The sequence below is a fragment of the Phragmites australis genome, chromosome 21, assembly GCF_958298935.1.
Source record: "Phragmites australis chromosome 21, lpPhrAust1.1, whole genome shotgun sequence".
Lineage (NCBI taxonomy): Eukaryota > Viridiplantae > Streptophyta > Magnoliopsida > Poales > Poaceae > Phragmites > Phragmites australis.
Window position 1 is genome coordinate 8,593,077 of NC_084941.1, and position 12,867 is coordinate 8,605,943.

Here is a 12,867-nt window from a genome sequence, read left to right on the forward strand (position 1 = left end):
CGATGATCTCAATGAGAGCGACCGCTCGGATTGGAGGTTGAGCTGGAGCAGCGGGAGGCAGCCCCCTCTGCAAGGTTGAAAGCACAATGGTCGTCGATTCCAACCTTGCAAGCGCTAGTTCTAGCCTTGCAAGCATGCCCATGAGATCGCTCACCTCCGGAGGCATCACGGTAGGCAGAACCAGGATATGCATCAGAGGTGGTGAACCAGTCGAGGCCATCATCATTTCCGATGATAAGGAGGAAGAGGGCATCATTCTCAAGCCAAGGAGAAGCGCTCCCTCACACAACAGTGAGGGATCAACTCGGTGAACCCTGACTTTTATAGCCGAACCGATCAGTCATGCATGCCCGACGAAGGAAACATAACAGTCGCGGGGGTTGCTTCGTGACACTTCCTATTACTCCCCTGGGGGCCCGTGGCTACATCCTGGTCGATCCCTGTATGCGTGGCAACATCCTACAATGACACCCTAGTTTTTTGCATGCAAATCTCGTCGCATTTATGGCTCGGGTCTCCTTTCGGTGCGTGCAAGGGCCACGAGCATGAGACCCCCCAGCGAACCCACGTGTTACCTAGTCAGTTGCACCACTGTCACTTCATGTCCTTAAATACTTGGGCCAAGAAAACGAGGAAAATACCTTTCTTCCACACGTAATCTCCACTATGACGATTCAAGTGGCTAAAGGACTCATTATCAGAGGCGCTGAAGGGCCCACTCTGGCCCCAACAAGGGCTCTGGAGCACGTGCCTCAATCACAACCTTGACAGCCTTCGGCTCCAACGACGGCCATGCCTCCAACCTCCACATAAGCTCCGAAGCCCATGGGGAACCAAGTAATTCCCTCCGAAATACATCGTCTCTGTCAGAGCCTTGCCACCATCACTTGCACTACAGAGAGACTCCCCGATGGCAAAGGGCTATTCAAGAGATCTTGAATATGATGCTAGGTTGGAGCTAATTCCTTCTAACATCTTCTCACCACTCCGCACCTTGGGCCAACAGATGAGGGGCTACTGTTGAGGAAATGTCCTAGCCCATAGGCATTACCAGGGAGTCACCATCCGGTGCTACTCCGGAGGTTGTAAGGCTCGAGGCTCCTCACAGGGACTACAACCTCCGGAGGTCGTAAGAGCTCATCAGACCACCCCTTCTCCAGGCGGGGGAGATAGCTATCCTCCGGAGGAAATATCAGCAAAGGAAGAACAAAATTGGGTGTGACATGGACCTCTTTAAACTAACTACCTAAAAAAGTTTTGGTGGTAATCTCTATTGTCTTGTCATTATTGATGATTATTCGAGATACATTTGGACTTTCTTTTTAGATGACAAGAGTAAGACCTGCACTGCCCTCACGTGTGTGCCTTCTGCATGCCTGCGCACACCTTGCGTGTCGCTGCACGCCAGCGCACCACTGCTTCATGCGCTAAGCACGTCGCTGCTTGCTTGTCCCGCGCCCTGCCTGGATGCGCCGTTGCGCACAAGCCGAGTTGCATTGTGCCTCGCCTTGCACTGTCTGTGCATAGCCTTCCACTCTCGGGCCTCGTCGACTGTCATGCCGCTCACACACGACGAAGCCGACCCACTCACGAGCGCCCACTACTAGAAACCTAACCTAGGTCGATGGTAGTATAGAATAGCCGACGACCCATTGGTGAAATTATTTGATGGCCGACGATTATGATGTTCCCGACGGTTACAAGTTGAACCCTCGGTCCTTGTACCAAATGAGCGACGGTTCATACATTTTCTGACGGCCACACGATGTCCCGTCGGGGACTTAGACCAAATGGTCGACAATTTAACAATTGTTGACCGTCTTCAGGGTACACTCGGCTATTATATGAATCATTGCCGACGGTTTGATTTGTACCCGATGGTATTAAAGTAATGGTTGGGTATTAGGTGACCCATAGCCGAGAGTACCTAACAATTGTCGACGGTTGGTGAACGCTCGACTATTTCTTGAATGACTGATGGTCAAAACTAACTTGAGAGGTCTGACATGTATTTTTTTTTTTTTTACTTTTTGAAATTTCTTGGATGACTCATATGGTTGATTAGTTATGGCTATCTTATGATATTTGGATTTTCAAATTTCACAAGAGAGAAATTTGTCATTAGTAGAACATTTTTCATTAAAATTGTGTTTAAATTAAAGTACTTTTAAATCCCAAATTGGATACTATAAATATTGTGGGGTTAAATCATATGAGGATTTGCACTTTCATATATAAGAACATAGTCGATTCATGGAACCTCTTAAACTTTAGCTAATCACATAATTAATTGCACTTCTAAGGATAATAGTTTTGACAAAGGTATGTCATCCATGCATTAAGAGTGTGTTTGATTGAGTGGATGGGGGTGGATGTAAGATGGTCATCCCACTTTTTAGGGAGTTTGGTTGGATGGGGTGGATAGGTGGATGGGAAAAAGGAATATATTGTGGAGATGCTGGACGGGAGGATCCAGGCAAATTTGCCAAACGCCATCTAGGTTTGCTCGTGTGTGTTCATATTTTTTAATTAACTCTTGATTTTATTTGGAAGTATAAAATCTGTCCAAAAATTCTAAATATTTTTTTATGATCAAACTAAATCTCCCTAGTAACCTATTTTAATTAGTTTGACAAAAAACTTAAGCCAATATTTCATTAAAATTCTGGTGTATGTGCTCGTTTAGTGACAAGGTGTCCAAATATTTTAAACGTTTTTATGAGTTAATTAGAGCTCACTAGTAACCCATTTTAATTGAATTTGGTTCAAAAATCTTAAACCAATATTTAATTAAAATTCATCTAAATACTACATAATCAAGTGGTATAACCAACTTAGCTCTTTCAACCCATCTAACCAAATTAAAAACTAGCTTGTCCTATCTACTTTAATCCCACTAACCAAATAGAAAACTGACTCATTCCATCAATCCAACTAAACAGAAAATTGAATCATCTAATCTAAAAATAAGGATGGTCACATCTCATCTAACTTTGCTCTCCCACTAGATGCACCCTAAGATGATGAGGCATTACTTAGCTTGTGTGGTCAATTCATTTTAGTAGTATGTGGACCCAACAACAATTATCTTTTATATCTTATAGGTGGGCCCTATGTTGCTTACAGTATTTTGGCTTGAATTGAAACTTTTTTGAAAACTATATATATCAACGGATGTGTGCTTGTGAAAAATTCCCAATAAAGTGATATCTTGTGGAATTTTGATGGATGCATGTGAATTTGAAAGAAATACTATAAATTTTAACTAATAACATCACCCCCCCCCCTCCAAAATATATATTTGGAAATGGATTTCGACATTTCTTTTAAAAATAAGAAAACCCGATTTTTTCTCATTTAAGCACAAATTGTTGTTACGTAATTCCATAATTAAGCAAGCAAAAGAGTCATTTCCAATTCTAAGCACAACGCCTGAGATTTTCATAATCTAGTCCGCCCTCATGGACACCAGCTCTCGTGGACACTACAGAATCGCAATGCTCGTGTGCACCTGATCAACAGCTGACAGTGCTGCACCAATTGGCGGGACTGGCGCCGTGGCGGCTTCACGAGGAGCAGGGCGGCGGCATCGGCTTCGGGTCGATCACCATGCACGGGAGCGGAGAAGGCAACACGCCCTCGGAATAAGAACAGTTGTCCCATAAGTTTCCTTTTTTTTGTTTTTCCATATTTGGAATTTTCCTTCATATTAATATATCATAACATATGTGGCTCATACTCTAAAGTACGAAGTCATATCCTTGAATGTTATCGAAAATTGAATTTTGATCTAAATGCAAATATTCAAGTGAAATACTCTAATATGATTTTAAGATTTTTAAATTCAAGTTCAAAATTTAATGGTCAAATTGCATAACAAAAATTGTCAAGTGACATCATATATGAACAAGTAACAAGTTAACACGTACTAACAATTATATTAAAGGTATTTTTTTGACAAGTAGTACATACTTCATATCTGCGAATTGGGAGAATGCAACTTGAAATGTGAGGGGAAAAAAGAAATGCCAAGAGCGAAGTATTGTGTTAATAAGGATGATAAATTTGCTATCTTGAAGTGGTTCAAACAATTGAAGTTTCTAAATCGGTTTGCTGCTAATTTAAGAAAATCAGTGAACCTAGCTCAACGAAGATTTATTGGCCTAAAAAGCCATGACTTCCACGTAATCATTGAGTGCCTCCTACCAATTGCACTACAGGGCTTCATCCCCAATAAGGAATGGAAGGATATATCAGAATTATGCTTTTTCTATGGACAATTATCTACCAAAGAAAATGATCTAGAGCAAATGAGTTAACTTGAGAAGGAGAAACCGGTTCTGCTATGCAAGCTCGAGAAAATGTTTCCACTAGGGAATTTTAATGTAATGCAACATTTGATAGTGCATCTTCCATACGAGGTAAGAGTTGGTGGTCCTGTCACATCTCGTTGGATGTACCAACATGAGGGGTATTTATTAATATCACAAAACTACAACCATTGAATTAATTTGTATTCAATTTTAGATCTTGTGTTACTAAACAAATATGTTAGGTACATACACGACCTTTGACTAAAAGTGCACAACAAGTCAAGAGAAGAGGGTTCAATCGTACAAGCACACACTGTGCAAGAGATTACATATTATTTTTCAGGGTACATTAGCGAGCGTGTCCGCACTATATGGAAGAGGATTCATATATACAACAACATAGGAATACAGGTGAACAATGATGGTTTCACCTTAGATGTGTTCCAATATAGAGGCACCCTTCATGGTAGGGGTGTTTCTCGAGACCTCTCACCACAAGAGTTGAATGCGGCAAGACTATATATTTTGAACAATTGCTTTGTCGTAGAACATTTTCAAGAGTAAGTGATGTAAATAGAAACAATTTATTCTTGCTTGCCACAAGTTATCAAATTTGAATATGTTTATAGAGCATTTATGGAACAAAAGTGTGTGGAGCAACCCAATTTGTCTGTTGAGGACCTTGATCAACTGATGATAGAAGAATTTGTGGATTGGTTTAAGAAAACTGTAAAAACTATTTCCTTAACCATTTACCATGTACACATGGTTACTAATATATCTGCTAACAAATTAAAATTCTTTGCTTTTCTAGTGTAGAAATGATCCCACTGCTGATGAGGACTTGTGGAATTTAGCCAATAGATGCAGATCTAGAGCATTGTCTTATGACTCATATGATGTCAATGGCTGTCAATTTAGGTCGGAGCATTATGAGAATTTTCATGCAAGGTTGATCATAGTGAACACTGGGGTTTGTTTGTCTTACTTCACCTCAAACGACCAACAACTCGACTACTATGGTGTCATCGAGGACATTATCAAATTATCCTTAATGTTGGTAGAAGAATTGACATGGTTCTCCTACAGTGCCGCTGGTTTGACCCTATTAGTGGTCTTAGGTCTAAACCTAAATTAGGTTTGGTTGAGGTAAAGTAGTCTTCAAAGCTTGCAAATTTTGAACCATTTGCCATGGCTCACCAGGCCACACAAGTGTACTACTTGCACTACCCATCTCCGAGGTGTGATCTGCGTGATTGGTGGTTTGTTTACAAGATACAACTAAGCACCTTGAGCAACCCTGATGTAGATAATGCACATGAGCCGCTTACTGCAAATGTAGTTTTCTAAAAATATGGTTTACAGGGAAGCTTTTCCATTGATGTTGAGAGCTTGTTTGATGATTCCATTGTGTCCAAAAATGAGTCATATGATATCCTGGATCCCCATGAAATTGAAATTATAGAAAAGCAAAGCAGTACCAAGGATCCATTAGATAGTGATGGGAGTAGTAGTGGGAAAGAAGAAGAATTACTTGAAGAAAATAGTGACCAAGAAGACACCAATGATGACGAGGATAACACACAAGAGGATGCCTCAGAATATGATTATGATGATTATTGAATGCCATTTTTTCCTATATAATGATGCTTTATGATGATTATTGAATGCCTCAGAATGTTACAGTGCATAAGGCTAGATTCCTGATATTGTCAGTTTGTTTTCCAGTTACATCAAATTTTATCTTACTATTTAATTAAGGTTATTGGTAATATTGAGCATACTTGTTTCATGTTGGTTTGTACTTCACTTATGGTTCCCCTGTCTTATTTGTGCCAACTAAACATGTTTACTTCACTTTTTCCTAATTGATAATAATTGTCATGCGTGAAGTAAGATGAATAGATGTTGAATCATAGAGCTATGTCGTCCCCTAAGTCTGGTAGGTCTACATCCAATGCTTCAATAGGAAATAACATATTGGCTTCATCAAATCAGCAGACTGAGGGTAAGAAGACAACTCAATCAAAGACTGAGAGCAGTGAAAGACTTTTCGAGAAAGAAAGGCCCACCATCAAGCATGTTGGCATGTAAGCAAATTTTTAGTTGTATGCTAGTTTGTTTACTTTTTCTGTACACGTGTGTCACTTACTGATCGGATTTTTTCCACGTGATAATATCCTATATTCTGAAATTAACAGTTACTGGGAAGTATATCCTTACAAAGGTTCTCAGAAACCCCCAACTGTGATGGGTGCTCTAGTTCGTGAGATGTATCATGATGCCATTGATACTAGAAACAGCTTGAAGCCGGTATTAACATGGTGAGATTTCAAGAGGACAAGGACAAATGGAGAACCAAATGATCAGAGAGTCTTGACAAAGTTTTGGGTATACTTTACATAATTAGTGTTGCTGTTGTTTTACAATTTGTCTTAGCTACCATCTAACTGCAACTAATGTGTGTTGCATGCTTGTTCAGTCGCGTTACAAGTGTGATCCAGATGATAGAGTTGAGGTAGAGAGTCTTGGAGATAAACTTTACAAAAAGAGTGACTCAGATGTTGAACGAAGAGAAGAAAGCAGCAGTGAAGACACTATATAAGAATGGTAATGTGCCGGAGGAAGAGTTGGACGATGAGGGGAATTGCTGGCCAACAAAAGAAGCAATGATAGCAGCTAAGCCAGAGAATTTTACTACTACTGAAGGATGGCGTTTTTTGTGTGAGCATTGGAGCACACCAACTTTTAGAAGGAAGTCCTTACTTGCGAAAAGGAATAGACTAGCTGGAGGTGATGGTGTTGTATACCATCGCAACGGCTCAAGAAGCTTGCCATCTATGCATCAATATCTAGTAATAACTACCCTTTAAAAGCATTTTGAAGCATTGGGAAGCTACTGGAGTATACACACTTATTATTCTTGAAATGTAGGCACTCAAAACTGGTGTGGATCCTGGAATTACAAGTGTTTGGATGCACTCACACCAAATAGAGCAAGGGACAAATGATGACCGGTTGTGCAGCGAGAGTGCTATTGGGAAATGGGTATGTTAATGGAACATTTTACTCCTAACTCATGTAGTTCTCATGTTACTAATTCTAGCCTCTTGCTATTTTTTTAAGGAAAAATATGCAGATGGAATGAAAAAGAAGTATGAACCAAATTGGAAAGATGAGCATCCCCAATTAGATGCTACCATACTTTATGAGTGTGTGGGTAGAATGCTCCATGGTAGGCTAGCATTCGGTGATGAGGCAATTAGCATCATTGAGAAGGAAGAAATTAATAGAAGGAAGAGAAGTGTGTAGCCACATGTTTCTGCTAGAGAGTTGCGACTTGAAAGGGAAAATAAGCGCCCACATATTGACAATAGCCGTCTTCGTGGGCTTGAGTGTGCCATGAAAGTAATGTCTATTGTTGTTGTAACTGTAATTGTTCAAAGAAAACATTTTGTTGATCTCAAAGTGTTGACAGGCAATGGCTGCAAAAGTAGGAATGAACTACAATGAATTACTTTAGGAAACTGCACCTGACTTAGTATCAGGTTTTGATAGCATTTACTGGTTCTCTTATCTTGTCCATGTCTGTCTTATGCAATTTCACTATAGAATGACTACCAAAGCTCTAGCCTTTGACCCAAAATGATACCAGGCCATTAGTTGCTATTAGAACATGCCTCACTTTGGTACTTCACTGCTAGAACCAATGTCATCAAGCCATTCACAACTACAAAAAGGCTTATTAGTGAAGGTTAAAAAACGGCTTCACTGCCGGGTTTTCAACCGGCACTATTAAATCGGCACTGATAGTTCCAACTATCGGTGCCGGATGCCCACCCAGCACAAATGCTATTTTCAAGCAATAAAAAAGAGAGAGAAATGGTGGTAGCGGCATCCGAGCAGGCTCTGACCATATACTCATCTCAAACACAAGAACACAAATACTACTTCGCTACCGCCGCCACTCCTGTCGCCAGCTCTGACCATATACTCATCTCAAACACAAGAACACAATCTCACCATATACACATCTCTGCCGGTACACAAAAACACAATCTCATTCATATACTCATCTCATCCAAATACTCATCACTGCCGGTATACAAGAACACAATCTTATCCATATACTTATCTCATCTATATGCTCATCTCAAACATAAGAAGACAATCAAATCGAATGAAAAGAATACAAAGAGGGAGATCCAGTACGTGCCCGAGCCGCATGTCGCTCCTGCGCCTGAGTCGCACATCACTCGAAGGCTGGCCTTCACCCGCTCCTACGCCCGAGTGGCACGCCGCGCGGAGGCCGCTGCTCGGAGGCCAGCCTCCGCTCGCTCCTGCGCCCGAGCAGCACGCCGCACGGAGGCTGTAGCTCGGAGGCTAGCCTCCGCCCGCTCATGCGCCTGAGTCGCACGCCACCTGAGTCCGCTTGTGGCTATGGAGGAAAGGAAAGATGTAAGGGAGAGAGAGGAGGAGGAGGAGGATGGTGGCACCCCCAAATCAGGAGAGAGGAGGAGATCCAGTTCGAGAGAGAGAGAGAGAGAGAGAGAGAGAGAGAGAGAGAGAGAGAGAGGGGGGGGAGGAGAGATAGGAGGCCGGAGTGGTGGCTAGGAGCTCACATAGCTTGGCGCTCTCAATAAGCACGGGCTCGATGAGTGGGCTACTACTCTTTGGAGGCAGAGGGAGGGAGGGAGAGGAAGAGATAAGGTGGAGAGAGAGGGAGGGAGGAGACAACGAGATAAAGGACACAAGCTGAGCCAAATGGATGCGAGTTGAGCCAAAATGTCATTTAACAGAAATTTTGGGTACGTTCGTATCAGTGCCGATAGTGGTTCGAACCGGCACTGATACCTGACTATCAGTGTCGGTTCGTGTTACAAACCGACACTAATGCATCAGTGCTAGTTTGTAACCGGCATTGATAGTCATGTATTAGTGCCGGTTCTTAGCGATTCCACTATAGTTCACATGCAGGAGTTTACGAATCGGCACTGATGCATCTTCTGTTGCAGTTTTTGTTGAACCGGAACTAATAGGGCGCTACTGTTGACCCCTTCTGTAGTAGTGATTACACTAGCTGATGTGTTAATGGTCTCAGTTTTGGTGAGTCACTTACGCACAAACAAGCAATATCAATCATCTGCATCATTTGCATCTCAAACTTCCTATCATACATTGCACGGTCCAAGACACCAGCTTCATGGTTTTCTTCTTTCATATGTATAACCCACGAGACCAACTCCCGAGCTCCCTTCGGCTTACACATATCTACAGGCCTCTTTCCAGTTAATAACTCTAGAAGGACAATGCAAAAACTAAAAACATCACCCTTGAAAGTGGCTACTGAAGACTGGCCATACTCAGGGGGATGTAACCTAGCGTGCCATCTATGTCAGTTGTCACATGTGTAGCATAGGGACAAATAAGCTGAGCAAGCCCGAAATCAGCCAAATGGGCTTCAAAATTTTTGTCCAGAAGAATGTTGCTTGACTTGATATCACGATGGAGAATATGGGGTTGACATGACAAGTGCAGGTATGCCAAACCTCTTGATGCTCCTTTTGCTATCTGAAGCCTGTCTTGTTCCTTCTAATGAAGAAAGGAAAATAGTCAGTCTCGGTAGATTGCTGCGAGATGTTGCTTGTTACAAGGCCCTTCATGCTTGACAAGCTTTTCGGAATTCCTCCAGTAAGTGAATTGTTAGAAAGATCCAAATAGAACAGAAAATCAAGGTCCCCAATCCATGTAGGAATATTCCCGACCAATTGATTCCATGACAGATCCAACACCTTCAACTGTGTGAAATTAGCTAGTCAGGGTGGTACTGATCCTTAACTTTTATGTGTTGTGTGGAGATGTCAATGGAGTGCTGATATATTGGGGTAATACTTTGAGCGATTGTAGGGGGGGTAAATTTTTATGTTAAGTATCACCATTTCACAGAACTACAAAGTAGATTTTTATTATTAATCTGGAAATGATGTTTAAACTATCTCCTTTTGTGTTCATGCAGGCTGCATCAGAATCGGAGGTTGGGTTATCAAGGAAACATCATAGAGTTGGTCGAGATGAATCTGAACCTGTTTGTATTCACGTCAACTAAAAAAATTGTAAATTTTGAATTTTAAGCATATTGTATTCATATTTAAGCTTGCTTAGACATATATTATCATTTCTATAGGGCAGCATTAATGGAGGAGACTATGGGAATGAAGGGGGCGAGGATTACGACAATAGTGGAGACTATGGTGAAGAAGGCGACGATGATTATGAGAATGGTGGTGAAGGATGGTATGGCCAAGAAGGTGATGAGGATTATGACCTATGGTGATGAGTAGAAGACAAAAAATTCCCGTTTGGCTAGTGGAGGTCGATGCAACAAATAAAGTCTATGATGCTGCACTTTGGTGTTTGATGATATTATGGACAACTTACCTTATATGCCTTAGGTTATGAACAATATATAGTGTGTTAGTCAAATATTTTTATTCGAATGTTGGTAGTATGTAGAAGGATGCTATTTTGCCACTTTTTATGATGTCAACTATTTTCTTTTATCACTAATATACATTATCATATGGATTACAATTTGGTACTATCGCATATTGATATGTCTGAGAGGCCGATAAAACTACCGCAAACTTGTGCCACCAAATTGTCAATGAAACTATCACATATTTCTATCACCGACGGTAGATGAAACTGTCGTGTACTACTATGGCCGACGGTTAGACAAAACAATCGCACATATGTATGACCGACTGTGTACGATTGCCGATGGTTAGAAAAATACCATCAAAACTACATAGTGACAGGTTAACAAACCGTCAAGGATAATAACCCCCAACCGGATACTCATTGGCAAGTATAGCCGGGCCCACATTCAAAACAGTGGGTTGACCGGGTAGTTACCGACTGTTACCATCAGTAATACACCATCAGTCATCGGATAACCGACGGTACCATCGGCAAATGGGTGAATTCTTGACCAAGAGTGCTCGACAGGAAATTTCTTATGGTTTACGCTCAAAGATTACATCTTCTAACAGTATAACATAATGCCTGAAGGTTTAGAAACCGTCGGCCATTTTTAGAATCCTAGTAGTGGCTGCCCGCCGTTCGCCATCAACCATCATAACCATCGGTTCACGAATAACCGATTGCAATTGTACGCAATCCTGTGAACTCTCTCTCTCGGTTGCCCTGTTGTTGCGCTAGTAATCTGTTATGCTGTTCGGTTCCAACCGATCAATCTCATTATATAGTCTGCCGACTAATTATAGCCCATAGCTGAGTCGGATTCAGCCACTCAAGCCCTGGTCCGACCCCCACGCGGCATGCTTCGTGCTCGTCTCCACGCGCCATGCAGGCCACCCACGTGAGCCGAACAAATGCTGCAGACCACCTGACTCGCCGAGCTCTGGACTTCCCGTCCAACTCGGCGGAAATCCTGATACGAGCGCGCGCTAGTTTTTCCCCTCGCGCTTCCGCGTAGGGCCCCAGCTCGGCTAAGCTAAAAGACAGCAACAGGCGATACATTGAAAGTGGACGTGTGGACCGTCGGTAGGTGAGCTTTTGCAGTTGACGGGCTGGTGCGGGGTGACCGAGGACAGGCTATGACCGTGGTGGTGAATTTGGTGCAGTGAAAGCTCCTTAGCTGCTGATCGATTTCTATAAACATTTGTTAGATAATGCAGTAAGAGCTAAAGTGTTATATGTTTCTAAATTTTTATCCAAATTTAAAGCAAACATTTTTCTTAAAACTTTTGTGTAGAACCTTTTTTCAAAACTTTTTCTCAACTTTCTCTCCAAACTTTTTTCTCAAAACTTTTGCTCCAAATTTTTTCTCTAACTTTTTGCTCCAAACTTTTTTCTTAAAATTTATTAAGGTAACTTTTTAAATAATTTTTTTTCCGATTGAGAATCTCGTTGCTAGTCTCCTTCACATGGATCACATACCACCAAGTACTGGGCTGACGGAGCCACAACACCCAGCTGGGCCGTTGCAGGGCGCCCAACTCTCAGGTGGCATCGTGCGTCTGCGCCTACCTTGTCTGGGCCCTAGGTTGCACACTTGCCCCTCTGCACACTAGCTCGACCAGTCACGTTTGTCTTTTGCTGTTTGAAATCAGGAAGCAAATTATATGAGATCGGGTCCTATAAATAAATCTTTATCTCTGCGTGACACGTGTTTTCAATTATATTGTATATACACGTGCGAGCTATTAGATCTAAAACGTATGACACGTATGAAGATCTCACATGGATCTTTTACTTTGTTTTCCTGAAATCGTTCACGAGCGGTGCTTTTAAGAATCGTCCCCAACTCGGCCACCTGTGCCAACAGCCCAAACCGACTGCCCCTTACGCCAACCGAACGGCCTGCATGAACCCGATTCTGCATGCAAGCTCCTCTGCACCTTATGTTGAACCTGAGACCAACCCCGATTACGCATGCACATAGGCTAGGGCCCACCTGCACTTTGGCTCAGGCTTGGAGCCGAGTTCTACCGACTCACGCGTTCCGGCCCAGCAGATGCGCGTCGTCTGC

The 12,867-nt window shown here is 42.2% G+C and overlaps 1 protein-coding gene across 1 annotated transcript; it reads right to left on the reverse strand.

Annotated features, from left to right (window-relative positions):
- Positions 1 to 9,384: 9,384 nt before the first annotated feature.
- On the reverse strand, positions 9,385 to 9,976 carry LOC133903136 (phytosulfokine receptor 1-like). Its single transcript, XM_062344486.1, is given in 3 exon segments — positions 9,385 to 9,686; positions 9,689 to 9,905; positions 9,965 to 9,976. Coding segments are annotated over 3 exon segments (531 nt in total).
- Between the last annotated feature and the right edge of the window lie 2,891 nt (positions 9,977 to 12,867).